The following is a 20,656-nucleotide window of genomic DNA, read 5'->3' on the forward strand; positions in this document are numbered from 1 at the left end:
AACTTCTGAACTCAGGTGATCCGCCCGCCTCGGCCTCCCAAACTGCTGGGATTACTGGCATGAGCCACTGCACCCAGCCTGCAGCTCTGGATTTCTATGGAGCATTCCTACGTGGTCCTCACATTCCCAGACTTCTAATGCAGATAAACAGGAATCATCCCTGATGAAACTTTCCATTTTCACAAAATTGGATGTTCTTTCCCAACATCCCAAAATGATGCTTCCATTTGACTTTTGTTTTTTAGGTTGAAGGGGAAAAGGGGAAGTTTTTTGAACCCTTAGAGAAAAAATTGCTAGAGTTACTATGGTAGTGTGTAAATATTAAAATCAGCCAGACCAGTATCTACTAAATCTGACACTATGCCCATTCTGTGACACCGCAATTCACTCGCAAGTGTACATCCAAGAGAAATGTGTATATATGTTCACAGAAACACCATTCATAATAGCCTGAGACTAGACACTATCCTAATGTCCCCAGTTGGAGAATGGAAAAATTGTGGTTTACTTACATGATGAAATACCACACATTAACAAAAGTGAATAAACTAAGAGGACACAAAAATATGGGTAAATTCCTCAGGCATATTACATGAAAAACGAAGTATATTTACTGAAAGTGCACAGTATATTTACTTTGTGAAAACTTTTAGTTTTATATTTATGTATTTCTTTCGCATGTGTATCTTATTTCAAATGTGCACAAACAACGTCCTACCAAAATAAATTAGCCAAGTATTCATAGATTTTTCTCACTTATAGACTTGCATGTTTTTAAGAGTATAGGAAGACAGATGAAGGATGGAGAATAAACATTGCTTTAGATATTATTATTTTCAAAAAAGGACAGAGTCTGGCTGTGTTGCCAGCCTGAACTCAAACTCCTAGGCTCCTCCCACCTCAGCATCCTAAGTAGCTGAGACCACAGGTGCATGTCACCATACCCAGCTGATTTTTAAAAAACTATTTTTTGTAGAGACAGGTCTCACTATGTTGCCCAGGCTGGTCTCAAACTCCTGGCCTCAAGTGATCCTCCAGCTTCAACCTTCCAAAGTGCTGGGACTATAGGCATAAGCCACTGTGCCCATCCTCTAGCTGTATTTCTGAGGTCCCCTCACTGAGGAGAACTTGATCTCCAACTGTCTCCAAGATATTTCCTCAATGTCCCATGATGCTTTGCTTTCTGTCTATCCAAACACAAATCATCTTCCACTCTCCATTCCCCTGCCATTACCATTCTGACTTCACCTCTCTCCCACCCACTCAGCTCCTCTGAATCCAGACATGTATACTGGACTGTATAGCCCTCTCAACCCTTAGAGCTCTGCCTGGCATTGCACCACGAAGAGACCAAAAGCTGTGGCATGGCCTATGCTGCTCCTCCCTGAGTCTTGCCAATCCTAGTAAACAGCCACTCCATTTTCTTATTGGAAGAGGCCAGAAGTCTGCTCCATTCGGATAGAATATCCTCCATTCTCTCTTTTCTCAAAAGTCACACCTCAGCTGTCAGCTCTGACTTTCAAACACACCTAGTATCCTACCAGTTTACACTTCCTCCACCACTGTGGTCCAAGATACAACCACCTTTTAATTATATATTTAAGTATAACATAAATAGAATAAATTCAAAGTGGACAACTCACTGAGCATTTAGATGTATCTTTATGAGTTTTCGTATGTGTATGCAGCTGGACAACCAGGACAATCCATGATATAAAACATTCCCATTTTCTGGAGGTAATCACTGCTCTGACTTACACAGACTGCTTCGATTGGCCCTTAACTCCACATGAGCAGTACTGTAATACCTACATGCTCTTGTCTTGGGCTTATATCATTCCACAGTAGCTCTCAGGGCTGTCTGCATGGTTAACTGAATCCCACAGAAAAAAACTGTTTTTTTAATTCATTCCCTTTTTGACCATAAGAAAAAAACTATTTTTTAAGACAGTGTCTCATTCTGCTACCCTGGCAGGGGTGCAGTGGTGTGATCATAGCTAACAGTGGCCTCCAACTCCTGGGCTCAATCAATCCTCCTGCCACAGTCTCTAAAGTTGCTGAGGCTACAGGTGAGCACCTTAAAACATTTTTCTTTTTTTTGAGACAAAGTTTCACTCTTGTTACCCAGGCTGGAGTGCAATGGTGCGACCTCAGGTCACCGCAACCTCTGCCTCCTGGGTTCAGGCAATTCTCCTGCCTCAGCCTCCCGAGTAGCTGGGATTACAGGCACATGCCACCATGCCCAGCTAATTTTTTGTATTTTTAGTAGAGACGGGGTTTCACCATGTTGACCAGGATGGTCTCAATCTCTTGACCTCGTGATCCACCCGCCTCGGCTTCCCAAAGTGCTGGGATTACAGGCTTGAGCCACCGCGCCCGGCCCAAAACATTTTTTTTTAATAGACACAGGGTCTCACTATGCTGTCCAGGCTGGTCCTGAACTGTTGGCCTCAAGCAATTCTCCAGCCTTGGCCTCACGGAGCCACCATGCCCAGCAGGTAACAAACAATTAAAGAATTAACACCAATTCCTCTCAGATTGTTCCACAACATGAGGAAGAGTCTCCCAAAACTTCCTAACTCATCCTATGAGGCTACCATTACCTTGATACCCAAACCAGGCAAGCACGCTACAAGAAAGCTAGAAACCATATGCCTTAAATGTTTATGCAAAATCTTCAACAAAATACTAGCAAACTGAATACAACAGTATGCTACAAGGATTACACACCATGATCAGATGGCACTTATTCATGGAATGCAAGGATATTAAAACATACAAAAATTAATTAATGTGAAACATCACAGTAACAGAATGAAAAAAAATGACCATCTCAAATGATAAATTAAAAGCACTGGAGAAAATTCAACACTGGATCCTTGCCTTTCTTTACCATTTTTTTTCTTTTTCTGAGACCAGGTCTTACTCTGTAACCGAGCCTGGAGTGCAGTGGTGTAATTACAGCTTCTCTGCAGCCTTGACCCCTCTGGGGTCAGGTGATTCTCCCACCTGAGTATACTCATGGCTTGGACTATGTGTACAGGTCACAACTCCTGGTTAATTTTTGTATTTTTTTGTAGAGATGGGGTTTTGCCATGTTGCCCAGTCTGGTCTCAAATTCTTATGCTCAAGTGATATGGACATCTTGGCCTCCCAAAGTGCCAGGGTTACAGGTGTCAGCCAAGCGCCCAGCCCCAACACCCTTGCATGATTAAAAAATACACTCAATAAACTAGGTGTGGAAGGAAACTACCTCAAAATAATAAATGCTACATATGAAAAACTCACATCTTACATCATACTCAATGGTAAAAGACATTAATAAAGGATGGCTGGGTGCAGTGACTTGCAATCCCAGTGCTTTGGGAGGCTGAGGTGGGGGGACTGATTGAGCCTAGGAATTTGAGACTAACATGGGCAACAGATTGAGACACTGTCTCTACAACAAATTACAAAATTAGCCGGACATGGTGGCCTGCATCTGTAGTCTCAGCTGTTCAGGAGGCCAAGGCAAGAAGGTCACTTGAGACTGAGTTCAAGGCTACAGTGAGCAATGATGGCAGTCCTGCACTTCAGCCTGGGCAACACAGTGAGACAGTGTCTAAAACACAAAATAAATAAAACCTTTATTCTAAGATCAGAAACAAGACAATATGGCTGTCTTCACCACTTCTTTTTTTTTTTTTTGAGACGGAGTTTCGCTTTTGTTACCCAGGCTGGAGTGCAATGGCGCAATCTCGGCTTACCGCAACCTCCGCCTCCTGGGTTCAGGCAATTCTCCTGCCTCAGCCTCCCGAGTAGCTGGGATTACAGGCACGCGCCACCATGCCCAGCTAATTTTTTGTATCTTTAGTAGAGACGGAGTTACACCATGTTGACCAGGATGGTCTCGATGTCTTGACCTCATGATCCACCCGCCTCAGCCTCCCAAAGTGCTGGGATTACAGGCGTGAGCCACCATGCCCGGCCCTGTCTTCACCATTTCTATTCAATTTAGTATTTATTGGAAGGTCTGGCCAGAACAATTAGGCAAGAAAAACAAGTAAAAGCCATCTACAAAAGGAAAAGAGGAAGTAAAAATTACCTCAATTCACAGATAACATGATTTTATATAGGGAAAACACTGACAATTAACATGATTCTATATAAGGAAAATGCTGTTACACATGTGCACAAACCTGTTGAATCTAAAAAATTCAATGTTGCAGAATAGAAAACCAACACAGAAAAATCTGTTGCATTTCTATATACTTAACAATGAACAATCCAAAAAGAAAATTAAGACAAAATTGAGGCAAGGCGCGGTGGCTCATGCAGGTAATCCCAGCACTTAGGGAGGCTGAGGCAGGTGGATCATGAGGTCAAGAGATCGAGACCATCCTGGCCAACATGGTGAAACCCTGTCTCTACTAAAACAAAACAAAAAAAACCAAAAAAATTAGCTAGGCGTGGTGGCATGCGCCTGTGGTCCCAGCCCCTAAGAGGCTGAAGCAGAAGAATCGCTTGAACCCAGGAGGCAGAGGCTGCAGTGAGCCGAGATTGCGCCACTGCACTCCAGCCTGGCAACAGAGCAAGACTCTGTCTCAGAAAAAAAAAAGAAAAAATTGCATTTACAATATCTTAACTAAAAAGGCAAAAAATGGATACACTGAAAACTAAGAAATGCAGCTCAATAAATTTAAAGGTGATACAAATATCAAATGAAAGTTGCCAGGAAAATAAGAACAACAACAAAATGATGATACAAATAAATAAAAGGACATCACATGTTCATAGAAGACAATACTGTTAAAATATTTCTGTAGAAGACCAGGTGCAGTGGCTCACATTTGTAATCCCAGCACTTTGGGAGGCTGAGATGGGCAGATCACTTGGTCAAGAGTCTGAGACCAGCATGGCCAACACCGTGAAACCCCATTTCTACTAAAAATATAAAAATTAGCCCGGCATGAGCTGGGTGTGGTGGCTCATGCCTGTAATCCAAGCACTTTGGAGGCCAAGGTGGGTGGATCACCTGAGGTCGGGAGTTCAAGACCAACCCGACCAACATGGTGAAACCTTGTTTTAAAAAAAAAAAAAATTAGCCGGGTATGGCAGTGGGCACCTGTAACCTCAGCTACTCGGGAGGCTGAGGCAGGAGAATCGCTTGAACCCGAGAGGCAGAGGTTGCAGTGACCTGAGATTGTGCCACTGTACTCCAGCCTCGGTGACAGAGCTAGACTCTGTCTCAACAACAAAAAAAACTCTGTAGAAAAAAAGTTTTTTCTCTGATATCACACCACAACCACCACAGAGAAGAATTCTGTGACCTCTGGTCACCAGGAAATGTGTGGGACTTTTTCCCTACCACCAACAACCAACGAATTCTGCAGCAGATTCCTCAGCAAAGTACAGCAGGCCGTTCTCTAAATTGGTTCAGTTCTGATACTCTCAACCTGGAGATAGCATCACATCCCACAGGTTCAGGGTGCAGTCCTACAAGGCTGCCCATACTTCCAATGCCAATTGCAAACTCCAGGCTGTTTTACCTGTGCTTCCGACTGATGGCTATAACTTGGGGTTCCCAGACTCTCTCCTTGGGTTCAATTAACATGCTAGAGCAATTAACAGAACTCAGGGAAATACTTATACTTGCTGGTTTATTATAAAGGGCATTACAAAGGATACAGATGAAATGATACATTGGGCAGGGCACGGGAGAAGGAACTCAGAGCTTCCATGCCCCCACTAGAAAGGCCACCCTCCAGAAACCTCCCTATGTTTAGCTATCTGGAAGCATGTCCTTTTGGGTTTTTTATGGAGGTTTCGTTACACAGGAATGCCTCACTGAATCACTGGCTCCTGATAATCAACTTAACCTTCAGTCCCTCTCCCCTCCCTGAATGTTGGGGGGGTGGGGCTGAAAGGTCTCAACTTTCTAATCTGGCCTTATTCTTTCAGGTGACCAATCACCATCCTGAAGCTTTGTAGAGGCTGCCAGATATTACTCAACAATAAGATACCTATCACTTTAAAAGTTCCAAAGATTTTAGGAGTTGTATGCCAGCAAATGGGGAGGAAGACCAAATATATATTTCAAAATATCACATATTGTCCTACTCAAAGCAATCTATCTATCTATCTATCTAACTATCTACCTATATATACATTTTTTTTTTTTGAGACGGAGTGTCGCTCTTGTTACCCAGGCTGGAGTGCAATGGCGCGATCTCGGCTCACCGCAACCTCCGCCTCCTGGGTTCAGGCAATTCTCCTGCCTCAGCCTCCCGAGTAGCTGCGATTACAGGCATGCATCACCATGCCCAGCTAATTTTTTGTATTTTTAGTAGAGACGGGGTTTCACCATGTTGACCAGGATGGTCTCGATCTCTTGACCTCGTGAACCACCCGCCTCAGCCTCCCAAAGTGCTGGGATTACAGGCGTGAGCCACCACGCCCGGCCAGCAATCTATATTTTCAATGTAATCTTTATCAAAATCCCAATGTTTTTGGCAGAAATTAAAAAATTCAACTTAAAATTTATATGGAGTCTCAAGAGACCCCAAATAGCCACAACAATCTTGAAAAACAACAAAGCTGGAGGTTTCACATTTCCCGATTTCAAAACTTAAAAAGCTACTAGTAACCAAAACAGGATGGTAATAACACAGAGACTGACATATAGACTAACAGAATAGAGGGCCCAGAAATGAACCCTAACCTACATGGTTAAAGGATTTCTGACAAGAGCATTAAATGGGAAAGGACGTTCTTTTCAACAAATGGTGCTAGGGGCACTGGAAATCCACATGCAAAGATTGAAGTTGGAATCTTACCTTACATTATATAGAAAAATTCACTCAGGCCAGCTCGGTGGCTCAAGCCTGTAATCCCAGCACTTTGGGAGGCTGAGGTAGGAGGCCTGCTGGAACCCAAGAGTTCAAAACTAGTGTGGGCAACATAGTGAGAACCCCATCTCCACAATGAAAAAAATTAGCCAGGAGTGGTAGTGTGCACCTGTAGTCCCGGCTACTTGGGAGGCTGAGGTGGGAGGACTGCTTGAGCCCGCAAGTTTGAGGCTGCAGTGAGTCATGATCATGCCACTTACACTCCAGCCTAGGCGGCAGAGGGAAACCCTGTCTCAAAAAAATATTTTTTTTAAATGTACTCAAAATAGATCATAGACTTAAATGTAAAAGAGAACTATAAAATTTTTAGAAAAAAATTGGAGACTCCTTGGTTCTTAGGACTTGAAATCAAAAGCATGATCCATAAATGTAAAAATTGGTAATTTGTACATCATCAAAATGAAAACTTTTGCTCTGCCAAAGACCCTGTTCAGAGAATGAAAAATTACAGACTAGAAAAAAAATTTGTAAATCACATACTTGACAAAGGACTAGTTAACTATACCATGTAAAGAACGCTTGGCCAGGCACGGAGGCTCACGCCTGTAATCTCAGTACTTTGGGAGGCCAGGGTGGTGAATCACAAGGTCAAGAGTTCAAGACCAACCTGACCAACATGATGAAACCCTGTCTCTACTAAAATACAAAAAATTGTCAGGCGCGGTGGCTCAAGCCTATAATCCCAGCACTTTGGGAGGCCGAGGAGGGTGGATCACGAGGTCAAGAGATCGAGACCATCCTGTTCAACATGGTGAAACCCCGTCTCTACTAAAAATACAAAAAATTAGCTGGGCATGGTGGCACGTGCCTGTAATCCCAGCTACTCAGGAGGCTGAAGCAGGAGAATTGCCTGAACCCAGGAGGTAGAGGTTGCGGTGAGCCGAGATCGCACCATTGCACTCCAGCCTGGGTAACAAGAGCGAAACTCCGTCTCAAACAAAAAAAAAAACAAAAAAATTAGCTGGGTGTGGTGGCAGGCACGTGTAATCCCAGCTACTCGGGAGGCTGAGGCAGGAGAATCCCTTGAACCCAGGAGGCAGAGGTGGTAGTGAGCCAAGATCACACCACTGCACTCCAGCCTGGGCAACAGAGTGAGACTGTCTCAAAAAAAAAAAACCTCTCAAAACTCAACATTTAAAAAAAAAAATCCAATTAAACAATGGGAAAAGGATATGCACACTAATTTTCTTCAAGAGGACACAAGATGACAACTAAGCACATGTAAAGATGTGCAACATCACTAATCATTACAGAGATGCAAATGAAAAGCACAATGAGAGATCACTATATACCTATCAGAAGGATTAAAGTGAAAAAGAATGGTGACATCAAATGCTAGTAAGGTTTTACAGAAAACTGATACCTCATATATTGGTAATAGAAACATAAAATGGTACAGGCACTCTGGAAAATAGTTTGGCAGTTTCTTGTAAAACTAAAAATAAACTACCACATTAAATAGGCAGCAGGTGGTCTTAAGAAAAAAAATAATCTCCATATGACCCAAGAATTGCACTCTTAGGCATATAACCCAGAGAAATAAAGACATACAAAGGCTGACACAAAAACCAGTCCACTAACATCATGGTCACTTTATTCATAATACCCAATAACGAGAAACTACCCTGATGTCTTCCAGTGAATGAATGGTTAAACAAAACTTGGTACATTCATACCGTGTACTATGATTTGAATGTATGACCTTCAAAATTGGAAAAAAAAAATATGTATATATATATATACCCACCTATAGATAGATTAGATAGATAGATATGAAGATTTTTGTGTTGTTGTTGCCAGAGACTGGCTTGCCCTATATTGCCCAGTCTGGTTTCAACTCCTAGGCTCAAGTGATACTCCTACCTCGGCCTCCCAAAGTGCTGGGATCACAGGCATGAGCTGCCACACCTGGCCCCATGTGTTGGAAACTTAAATTCCCAGTCAACAGTTTGGGAGATGTGGCCTTTTGGGAAGTGTTCGGGTCATGAGGGGTCTGCTCTCATGAATGGATTAAAGCGATTATAAAAAGGGCTTGAAGGAGTAGGTTTGCTCTCTTTCATCCTTCTGCTACGTACAGACACAGCAAGCAGGCCTTCACCATATCAGATGCCTGTGCCTTGATCTTGGACTTTCAGCCTCCAGAACTATGAGAGATAAATTTCTATTTTTTGTAAATTACTCGGTCTCAGGTATTGTTACAGCAGTAAAAAACAATCTAAGATACCATAGAATACTCATCAGTAATGCCAGGCGCAGTGGCTCACGCCAGTAATCCCAGCACTTTGGGAGGCCGAGGTGGGTGGATCACGAGGTAAAGAGATCAAGACCATCCTGGTCAACATGGTGAAACCCCTGTCTCTACTAAAAATACAAAAATTAGCTGGGCATGGTGATGCGCACCTGTAGTCCCAGCTACTCAGGAGGCTCAGGCAGGAGAATTGCTTAAACCCAGGAGGCGGAGGTTACGGTGAGCCAAGATCGTACCATTGCACACCAGTCTGGGTAACAAGAGCGAAACTCCATCACACACACACACAAAAAAATACTCATCAATAAAAAGGAACTACTGATACAATAACTTCGGTGGACCTCAAGGAAATTATACTGAGTAAAAAGAAGCCAATCTCAAAAATAAATATACTTCGTGACTCCACTATACTAACATTTACCAAATAACATAATTGCAGAGATAGAGCATTAATATTTGACACGGCCGGCCGTGTGGTGGCTCATGCCTGTAATCCCAGCATTTTGGGAGGCTTAGGTGAGTAGATCATTTGGAAGTTAGGAGTTCAAGACCAGCTTGGCCAACATGGTGAAACCCTGTCTCCAGTAAAAACACAAAAAAATTAGCTGGGTGTGGTGGCACATGGCTGTAATCCTACCTATTCGGGAAGCTGAGGCAGGAGAACTACTTGAGCCCAGAAAGCAGAGGCTGCAGTCAGCCAAGATTACACTACTGTATTCCAGCCTGGGGGACAAAACGAGACTCTGTCTCAAAAAAACAATCGAAACAAAACAAAACAAAAAATTGCTGACAGAGGTTAGAGACTGGAGATAGGGAGTGTGAGGATGGCTACACAAGAGGAGCACAAGAGAGTCATGTAGTAAGCTACCATCAAGGATCTTGACTATGGTGGTTACACAAAGCTACACAGCATAAAATTTTGCACAAGTACAACATACACAAATGAGTACATGTGTAACTAGTGAAATCTGATAAGCTCTGTAGGTTGTACCAATGTCAAGTTCCTGGTTTTGATACAACAAATCACTGCATCACATATGCAAAATGTTAACATTGGGAGAGGCTAGTTGAAAGGTGTACAGCACCTCTCATTTCTTTGTATCCTCCTGTGAATCTATAATTATTTCAAAATAAAAAGCAAAAACAAAAAACACAACGGTGCAGAAACCTTGTCAACAGAGGAAAATGATGAGACAAGTCTCAATCATCTTAAGAGATTCATTTGCCAAAGTTAACCACCTGCCCAGAAGACAGGTCTATGCCTTTCTCCAAAAATGATTTTGAGGATTCCAAATGTATTTTGTTTTTTATTTAGAGATGGAGTTTCATTCTTGCTGCCCAGGCTCGAGTGTAATGGCACAATCCCAGCTCACTGCAACCTCTGCTTCTTGGGTTCAAACGATTCTCCTGCCTCAGCCTCCTGAGTAGCTGGGATTACAGGCATGTGCCACCACACCCAGCTAATTTTTATATTTTTAGTAGAGACAAGGTTTCTCCATGTTGGTCAGGTTGATCTTGAACTCCCAACCTCAGGTGATATGCCTACCTCAGCCACCCAAAATGCTGGGATTACAGGCATGAGTCACCATGCCTGACCCAGAGCTCCAAATTAAAAGAGGGGCTGGGTGCAGAGGCTCATGCCTATAATCCCAGCAATTTGGGAGACTGAGGTGAGAGGATATCTTGAGGTCAGGAATTTAAGACCAGCCTGGCCGAAGTGGTGAATCCCCGTCTCTAATAAAAATACAAAAAAAAATTAGCCAGGCGTGATGGCACATGCCTGTAATCCCAGCTACTGGGGAGGCTGAGACAGGAGAACCGCTTGAACCCAGGAGAGGGAGATTCCAGTGAGCCGAGATTGTGCCACTGCACCCTGGCCTAGGTGACAGAGTGAGAGACTCCTTATCAAGAAACAATGTTTAGGCCAGGTTTGGTAGCTCACACTTATAATCCCAGCACTTCGGGAGGCTGAGGCGGGTGGATCACCTGAGGTCTGGTGTTTGAGACCAGCCTGGCCAACATGGTGAAACCTCATTTCTACTAAAAATACAAAAATTAACTGGATGTCGTGGCAGGCGCCTGTAATCCCAGCTACTCCGGAGGCCAAGGTAGGCGAATCACTTGAACTGAGGTGGCAGAGGTTACAGTGAGATGAGATCGCACCACTGCACTCCAGCATGGGTGTAAAAGCCAGACTTTGTCTCAAAAAAAAGAAGCACAGTTTTCACATAAACAAAAGGGGCAGAGGAAAACGTGAGGAATCTGCATTTTATACAACATAACACAGACAAAACGGGGCAGGGGAACAATTGGATTGTACTTACGTCTGGCAGGCCAGAGTGACTAAACTTGTAAAGATAATCTATCTAATCCCAGCACTCTGGGAGGCCGAGGTGGGCGGATCACGAGGTCAAGAGATGGAAACTATTATGTCCAACAAGGTAAAACCCCATCTCTACTAAAATACAAAAAAGTGGCCAGGTGTGGTGATGGGCACCTGTAGTCTCAGGTACTCAGGAGGCTGAGGCAGAATTGCTGGAACCTGAGAAGTGGAGGTTGCAGTGAGTGGAGCTCGCACCACTGCACTCCAGCCTGGGCAACAGAGTAGCCGCTGTCTCAAATAATAATAGTAATAATATTAATACCATAATATTATTAGGAATTGGGAAAATTTGAAAAGGATGGTTATCACGTGATAACATAAAATTGTTGCTCACTTCCTTAGGTGTGATAATGGTTTCATGGTTATGCAGAAGAATGTCTTTATTCTTTTTTTTTGAGATGGATTCTCCCCTTATCATCAGGCCGGAGTGCAGTGGCACAATCTTGGCTCACTTCAACCTCTGCCTCCCAGGTTCCAGAGACTCCTGCCTCAGCCTCCTGAGTAGCTGGGATTACAAGCACCTGCTACCATACCCGGCTAATTCTGGTATTTTTAGTAGAGTCGGGGTTTCACCATGTTGGTCAGGCTGGCCTCGAATTGCTGACCTCAAGTGCTACACCCACCTCAGTCTCCCAAAGTACTGGGATTACAAGCGTGAGCCACTGTGCCCAGCCGAATGCCTTTATTCTTAGAATATATGTCCCAACATATTTATGGGGAAAGTGTCATACTTGTAATAAATATATATACATGCAGACATACATATACATAAATATAAAATATATATGGCACATAAAAATTACATATATGCAAATATACATGTGCATAATATACACACACAATATACACATACACATACAAAAACACATATATACATATACCCCACACAAATATATACATACACAAATATATATATATATACATGTATGCACATATATACATTATTAATACTTAACTGTTATATATTACAGGCATATAAAATATGGCAAAACATTAATTGGTGAATCTTGGGTGGGTGATGGGCTTTCATTATACTCATTTTTCAACTTTTCTGTTAAGAGTATTTTAGAAACCTGTCAAAATATAAAGTAGGCAAGGGAAATATAAATGCCTCCTGGAGAGATATTCCAGGATCATCATTCATGAACACCTTGGTGACGTGAATTCATAACAGGTTTCTCAAAAGGCATTCAAGAGATAGTTGTAAGTGTTCAAGGGGGAAAACATGATGCTAGCTAGAAGCTGTGAAAAAACAACAACTATGGAGTTTCCACCTAGGAAAATGCTAGCTTGTAAGGTCCTTTCCAGGCAATAGGTTTTGATGTAGGACAGTAAAGGCAGGCCAGAAGTGTGAGCCTCTAAGAAATGGAATCGGGGCAAGCCAGGGCTGTCCACAGCACTCCCAGGTTCCTGCAGTAAACCCTGGAATCAACGGAATCAACTGGCCCTCTAGCTGCTCCCAGTGGTTGGCAGCTGATCCAAGTTCAATGCTATTTAATCTCTTTGTGAGCTAAGTATGTTTCTGAGTAGACAAGTAAGTGAAAATAGGACAAATATAATTCTATTCAGGATTCAACAAGGGAGCTTACTATTTAAGTAAAACTTCAAATTCCATTTAAATATTTTATATTAAAGACATCACTGCAAAGTTAATGCATGTTTACTGTTGAAAATCCTGAAAACATAAATAAGTACAAAGATAATAAAAATAATCTGTCATCTCACTGTTGAGCCTTGGTTGCATTTACTTCCTGTTTTCTTCACAGAGAATCATTTTGAAACAGGTAGAGTCAACCTGTATATATAACTTGGGTCCTTTTTTGTTTTTCCTAGTTAACACTGTATTATGGGTAGTTCCCACAACATTATATAAAAAAATACCACATTCTCTCTGAAGAACAATTCAGAAGAACTAGGCTGAAATTAAAAACTATAAATGCCAAGAGATGTGGTGGATCAACACTGGCATCCTTTTTACAATGACATTAATTAAAATTCAAAAGTAGTATCAGAGGATGTCACATTTAGTAAGCATAGTTTCATCAAACTTTTGTTCCAGTTAGATATGTATCCAAGCCATCGTGTACATGTGTTTCTCTCAACACTTGTGTGAAAATTTTGAAAACTTCCAGGCTAGAGAAACCCTTACAAGGATACACATTGAACATGCTCTCTAAAGCACTGGTGGAAATGCTGAAAATCTGGAAACTTCCAAGATGTTCATCAACAGGGAAGGCAAAGCAAAAAGAACTGTGGCATTTTCACAAGGAAGAATACTATATAGCAGTGAAAGCCAGTGTGCTGAAAGCTTCATCTAGTACAACAGAGAAGTTGGGGAAAGAAGCAGGTTGCAAAGTTTCATAGCACATGAAGCATGCCAATTTCAAACACAAACACGTGCATGCACACACTCACCCAATACTCTATATTGCCAAAGGCAGTGCATATTATAAAGGAAAAACCTCTAAAAAAAAAGGCCTGGGCACACAATATAAATGTGTGTTGGATGCATCACACACCCCCTCTGTGATCTCAGGTCTGTGAGAAAAGAGCCAGCTTCCTGTGGCCACAGGGATGACCCCTTTTCTTTCACTCTGCATTTTCTGAACACACACTGTATGCCAGGCCCTGTTCTAGGCATCAGTAATTTAGCAGTGGATCAAACAATGAAGACCTCCACCTCGCAGAGTAGGCATTCTAGCAGGGATAAGCAAAGTACTGCAGAATCTGTCACTATCAAATGCTCACTCTGCAAACTGAGGAAGCACATACGCCTGCAATCCAGTTTCTTAGTTAGGCTCCTTTCCCAAACTGTCCCAATCTCTATCCGCTGCCTACAACTCAAAAGCCAAGCGGCTTCAGAGAATGAACTGCCCAAAGAAGAAGCTAGGGCATGGATCTTCCCTCTGATACAAGCTCTACTATCACCTACACGCAGCAGCAAACAGTCCTTAGGCCAGCAGCCGCAGTCCTAGGGCATGTGAGGATTCTGCCTGTTACTGAGTAAGAGGGTTTAGAGGACAGATATGACCTGTCAGGCTCCCACTGGATCCTGGAAAGGCCAGAGGCAAGGGAGCAAGGAAATGCCCAGATCAGGGAGAAGAGGTGTGGTGATGTGGCTGAATTCTGGGAATATTTATTTTTATTTTTATGATTGTATCTTACTTTTTAAAAAAAAATATATATATATATACTTTTTAAATTGCATTTTAGGTTTTGGGGTACATGTGAAGAACATGCAAGATTGTTACATAAGTACATGCGAGATTGTTGCATAGGTACACACATGGCAGTGTGATTTGGCTGCCTTCCTCCCCATCACCTATATCTGCTATATCTGGCATTTATATTTCTTTTTTTTTTAGACTGAGTTTCGCTTGTTACCCAGGCTGGAGTACAATGGCGCGATCTCGGCTCACTGCAACCTCCGCCTCCTGGGTTCAAACAATTCTCCTGCCTCAGCCTCCCGGGTAGCTGGGACTACAGGTGAACGCCACCATGTCCAGCTAATTTTTGTATTTTTAGTAGAGAAGGGGTTTCACCATGTTGACCAGGATGGTCTCGATATCTTGACCTCATACTCCACTCACCTCGGCTTCCCAAAGTGCTGGAATTATAGGTGTGAGCCACCACGCCCGGCCTTATTTTTATACATTTCTTGAGACAGATTCTCGCTCTGTCACCCAGGCTGGAGTGCAGTGGCACAATTTTGGCTCACTGAGCCTCCGACTCCCAGGTTCAAGCAATTCTTCTGCCTCAGCCTCCCGAGTAGCTGGGATTACATGCATGTGCCACCAAGTCCAACTAACTGACTTCTGGAAATATCTTAACGGTTAAGGCATGAGATTTTGGGCCGAGACGACGTGGGGGTGCGGGAAAAAGAGAAATATCCAGGTGGACAATGAGGATTGTGGGTGGAAGGAGTCTAGAAGGACTGAGTTTGGGGGAGAGGAGATGCTCAGCTGAGGACCCCAAAGTCTCAGATGCCTGTCCCTGAGGGTCAGCTTTCAGGCAACAGAGGTTTGTGGGGAGGGCAGCCCAGTCTACACCCTCAGGAAAGGGAGGACGGGCAAGCCAGTGGAGACAGAACTCAGCAGGGATGGGAGGAAGGCTGGCTGGGAGTGTTCACGGTGGAAGGAAGCATCCACACACAACCCTAAAGGGGCAGAGGAGGAAGCCACCTCTCGGGAGGAGAAGGGAGGGGAGGAAGAACACGGTTGTTAGGGAGAGTGGGATGACAAGTGGGGAAAACGTCCTCGGGAGTCAGACTCGGGAAACAGAAAGGGTTGTTGAAGCCCAAGTCCTCTGAGGAGAGGGAGAAGGGAAGCGCATCCGCACCTGCGCAGTTGTGGGGGGGGGCACAATGTGGGGAGGTGAGAAGAGAGTGCTCGTGTCGGCAGGAAGAAAACAGAATACTGGGGAGTCTGGAGTTAAGCGAGCGGCGGGAATAAAGGGTCTGTCCCGGTGGGAGGGGGAGAAAGAGAACTGAGTCCCTGCCTCAAGGGAAGAGAATAGGGGGCCTGCGGTCTCTAATAACGAGAATCAGTCCGCGCCCCACGGGAAGAGGGAGAGGAGATTCGGGGTCGGCACCCCACGGGGGGAGGGGAGAGGAGATTCGGGGTCGGCACCCCACGGGGGGAGGGGAGAGGAGATTCGGGGTCGGCACCCCACGGGGGGAGGGGAGAGGAGATTCGGGGTCGGCACCCCACGGGGGGAGGGGAGAGGAGAGTCGGGGTCGGCACCCCACGGGAAGAGGGAGAGGAGATTCGGGGTCGGCACCCCACGGGGGGAGGGGAGAGGAGATTCGGGGTCGGCACCCCACGGGGGGAGGGGAGAGGAGATTCGGGGGGAGGGGAGAAGGGAAAAAGGGCCCGCGTCCCATGAACATGGGGGCGTAGGGGTCTGCGCCGCACCAGGAGAGGAGAGCAGGGGGCTCGAGCCCCGCGGGGAGAGGACACCAGGCCAGCGCGCCAACAGGACCCTGCCCGGAGCAGCGCTGCCGCGTACCCTCGCACAGGAAGAGCGTCCACGCAGCCGCATCCCAGCCCCAGCCGCTAGAGTCCTTGACGCCACCCTCACAAGGCCTTGGCTCCACGACCGGCGGCCGGGAGTGCGGAAAGCCGAGACCCGAGAGGCCAGGAGAGGGCGGAACTCACCTCCCGCCGCCGCGGCGTCTACGTCAGCTCGCCCTCGGGTCCTGCGCATGCGCGCGCGGAGTTCCCGGATGCGAGTTCGCCGGCGACCCCAGACGGCGGGGACTAGCCGGGGTGCGGCGGGGTCGCAGCTGCCAGGCAGCCGGAACCTGGGAGCGCGCGGTGTTTCCTTTCCCGGGCCTTAGTCCTTCGCCTCCGCTGGTAGGTGAGGTTTAACAGACGGAAAAACGCCGGGAGCGCTCGTGGGCTGGCCTTGAGCCGCCGCGGACAAGCTCCTGGTCCCTCAGATTGACCAGCCCTACGTCCCCTTGCGATCCTGCACCACCCTGGACGCGCGTGGTTTCGGCAGAATCTCATTCACGCGGGTTCCACTCCTAGACCGCTGTGTCTCCTTCCTCTCACGGCATCGGGGACTGGGGCCTGCAGTCACTCCTGTACCGGGGTGTGCAACGCTCCAGTGGACGCTGGCGGACACCTTCATGCGGTCGAATAACCTTACATGCACAGTTCACATTTTACTCGGTGTGATGCTCCGTCCAGAATAACCCATTTGCACGATTCTGTAAGACTCCCTGGCACAGTAACCCCTCCACGTGGTCATGTAAGACTCCATAGCACAATAAGCCCTTCATGCCATTGGGTAAGGTTCCATGCCACAGTAACAAACCACTTTCCAAGGTTGTGTAATACCCTGTGGCACAACCCTTTCACATGGCTGCGTAATCATCCATTGTACGATGACCACTTCACTCTGTGTAATCCTCTAGGGCACAATAATCATTTTATGTGGTCATATAAAATGCACCACTCTGAATACACCATTTGCTCGTTTTCCTTCCTGTCAAGGGACGTTTGGGCTGTTTCCAGTTGAGCGTTACTAGAAAAAAACCTGCTGTGAACATCGTGTGTATATCTTTTGATAGGCAGGCTTGTACTTCTGTTGGCTGAATGCCTAGGACTGCAACTGCCTCTTCCTGGGTGCACATGTACAGGTTAGGAGATATCACCAGTTTACACTGCCCCCTGCAGTGTTGTATAAGATACTCAGTTGCTCCACATTCTTGCAACACTTGGTACTGTTGCTTTCATTTTAGCCATTGGCATGGTGTGAAGTAGAATCTCACTGTGGTTTATTAGTAGTAAAGTTGGGCACACTTTCATGCCCTTATTGGCCATTTGGATTTCCTTGTTTATGAGGGGGCCGGTTGAAGTCATTTACCAACTTTTCTATTAAGTTTCTTTGTTATTGAGACGCTGAGTTCTTTGTATATTTGGACGCCAGTCCTTTGTTGGCTCTACAGTGGTCTTCTCCCACTCTGTCACTTGCCTTTTTACTTGCATAATACTGCTTTCTGATGAACCTATTTTTTTCTTTTCTTCAGACAGAGTTTCACTCATTGCCCAGGCTGGAGTAAAATGGCGCGATCTCGGCTCACTGCAACCTCTGATTCCCAGGTTCAAGCGATTCTCCTGCCTCAGCCTCCCAAGTACCTGGGATTACAGGCACTTGCCACCACGTCTAGCTAATTTTTATATTTTTAGTAGATATGGGTTTTCACCATGTTGGCCAAGATGGTCTTGATCTCCTAACCTCATGATACGACCGCCTTGGCCTTCCAAAGTGCTGGGATTACAGGCATGAACCACCATACCTAGACATTTTTTTTTTTTTTGGAAATGGAGTCTCACTCTGCTGCCCAGGCTGTAGTGCAGTGGTGTAATCTTGGCTCACTAGAACCTCTACCTCCTGGATTCAAGCAATTCTCCTGGCTCAGACTCCTAAGCAGTTGGGATTACAGGTGTGTGCCATCATGCCTGGCTATGGGTTTTGCCATGTTGGCCAGGCTGGTCTTGAACCCCTGATCTCAAATGATCCACCCATCTTGGCCTCCCAAAGTGCTGGGATTACAGCTGTGAGCCACTGTGTCCACGCCCCTTTCAGTTTTAAAGCCAGGAACAGGGAGTAGAATCCTTCTCACATTTCAGCTTTCTACTCATTCCTTCCTCAGCATCTGACTCCAGCCTATAACCTCTGCTTTTAAGGGCATGTGTGCCAGATTGGGCCCATCCAGATAATCCAGGATACTGTCTTCTCTATCCCATGTCCCACTCATCTTAGCCACACTTGCAATGGCCCAGGCTACCCCAGAATCCATATGGAACTTACCTAGTCCACATCTCATATCCTCTTTGGTCAGGAGTTTCCATCCTCTGTGATGAAATTACAGTAGCCTCTCCTGATTAGCAGTTTCACTTCTCCACCTTTGTTGCCCAAGGTCAACTGTGGTCTGAAAATATTAAATGGAAAATCCAGAAATAAACAGTTCACAAGTTTCACATTGCACACTGTCGTGAGTAGCATGATGAAATCCCATGCTGTATCGCACAATCCCATCCAGAATGGGAACCAGGCATTTGTCCAGTGTTTCCACGCTGTATATACACCCGTCATTAGTTGCTTTTAGGAGTTACCAAGGTAACTCCTTAGTTATTAATCAACCATCGTGGTATCTCAGTACTTGTGTTCAAGTAACCCGTATTTTAAAAATTATTTTATACATTAAAACTTATCATAGGTAAGTATAAGAAAACACATGGCCGGGTGTGGTGGCTCGCGCCTATAATCCCAGCACTTTGGGAGGCCGAGGCGGGTGGATCACAAGGTCAAGAGATGAGACCATCCTGGTCAACAAGGTGAAACTCCGTCTCTACTAAAAATACAAAAATTAGCTAAGCATGGTGGTGCGCGCCTGTAGTCCCAGCTACTCAGGAGGCTGAGGCAGGAGAATTGCTTGAACCCAGAAGGCGGAGGTTGTGGTGAGCCGAGATTGTGCCATTGCACTCCAGCCTGGGTAACAACAATGAAACTCCATTTCAAAAAAAAAACATAGTATATAGTAGCCTTTCACACGCATGGGTTCCACATTTGTAGATTCAACCAACTTTGGATTGAAAGTATTCGAAAGAACATTGCATCTGTACTGAGCGTGTACCGACATTTTTCCTCTTTATCTCCTAAACAATACAGTATAAAATTTACAAAGTATTTACACTGTATTAGGTAACATAAGTAATCTGGACATTACCTTTTTTTTTCGGGGATGGAGTCTCACTCTGTCTCCCAGGCTGGAGTGCAGTGGCATGATCTCAGCTCACTGCACCCTCTGCCTCCCAGGTTCAAGTGATTCTCCTGCCTCAGCTTCCCTAGTAGCTGGGATTACAGGCACATGCTACCACACTGGCTAATTTTTGTATTTTTAGTAGAGACAGGGTTTTGCCATGTTGGCCAGGCTAGTATCGAATTCCTGACCTCAGGTGATCTGTCTGCCTCGGCCTCCCAAAGTGCTCGGATTATAGGCATGAGCCACTGCATCTGGCCTAGACATTACTTAAAGTACACTGGAAGATGTGTAGGTTATATGCAAATGCACACCATCTTATATCAGGGACTTGAGCATCTTCCGATATGGTGTCTGAGGGCAGTCTTGGAATCAATCCTCCACAGATACGGAGGGACAACTGTATATAGCAATTAGTACCATATGAGGTTTCAGGCATCCACCATGGTACTGGAATGTATCCCTCTTGGATTTGGTGGGGGGACTACTAGATGTAATGTACATACTATATGTACATTATGTTTCGTTTCATTTCATTTTGTAGAGATAGGGTCTCTGTCTGTTGCCCAGGCTAGTCTCAAACTCCTGGACTCAAGGGATCCTCCCAGCTAAGCCTCCCAAAGTGCTGGGATTACAAGTGTGAGCCATCGTGCCCAGCCTAATAAATTTTTTTTCAAAAAAGAGCAAAGGGAATACAATTCACACAAAAGCATGGGGGTCATACCAATATCACATTGACACCACTTCTTCAGGATGCTTACCCTCTGGCCACAACTGGTCTGGGGATGAGCCCATCCCAGAATCTGAAAGTTGAAACCAAGAGGCGGAGATGCTGCTGACGCTAACTCTGCAACACCTGCATCTTT

At 45.1% G+C, this 20,656-nt stretch overlaps 2 protein-coding genes across 9 annotated transcripts in view; one reads left to right on the forward strand and one right to left on the reverse strand.

Annotated features, from left to right (window-relative positions):
- The window catches only part of ZSCAN18 (zinc finger and SCAN domain containing 18), a 44,839-nt gene extending 28,129 nt beyond the window's left edge, over window positions 1-16,710 (reverse strand). For 4 of the 8 annotated variants that reach the window (XM_078361022.1, XM_035286251.3, XM_078361018.1 and 1 more), the window contains exon 1: window positions 16,675-16,710. The gene's annotated coding sequence lies outside the window, so the exon portion shown is untranslated. Of the gene's footprint in view, window positions 1-16,525 lie in introns of all 8 variants that reach the window. The other 4 variants (XM_078361023.1, XM_035286250.3, XM_078361024.1 and 1 more) reach the window with 1 other exon arrangement.
- On the forward strand, window positions 14,412-18,233 carry LOC144580772 (uncharacterized). The gene is made up of 3 exons (XM_078359619.1): window positions 14,412-14,498; window positions 16,417-16,872; window positions 18,054-18,233. The coding sequence occupies exons 1-3, from the start codon at window positions 14,412-14,414 to the stop codon at window positions 18,084-18,086; spliced, it is 576 nt and encodes a 191-aa protein (XP_078215745.1). The 3' UTR covers window positions 18,087-18,233.
- The last annotated feature ends 2,423 nt before the right edge of the window (window positions 18,234-20,656 follow it).

Source organism: Callithrix jacchus, chromosome 22 (genome assembly GCF_049354715.1).
Source record: "Callithrix jacchus isolate 240 chromosome 22, calJac240_pri, whole genome shotgun sequence".
NCBI lineage: Eukaryota > Metazoa > Chordata > Mammalia > Primates > Cebidae > Callithrix > Callithrix jacchus.

What these genes read in the sequence shown, in the direction of transcription:
- LOC144580772 (XM_078359619.1), top strand. Translation starts at nt 14,412, where the DNA reads ATGGATCTTCCCTCTGATACAAGCTCTACTATCACCTACACGCAGCAG. An exon ending in CAGCCGCAGTCCTAGGGCAT is followed by an intron (nt 14,499 to 16,416) that starts GTGAGGATTCTG and finishes ATGGGGGCGTAG; the next exon opens with GGGTCTGCGCCGCACCAGGA. An exon ending in TTAGTCCTTCGCCTCCGCTG is followed by an intron (nt 16,873 to 18,053) that starts GTAGGTGAGGTT and finishes TCTTTTCTTCAG; the next exon opens with ACAGAGTTTCACTCATTGCC.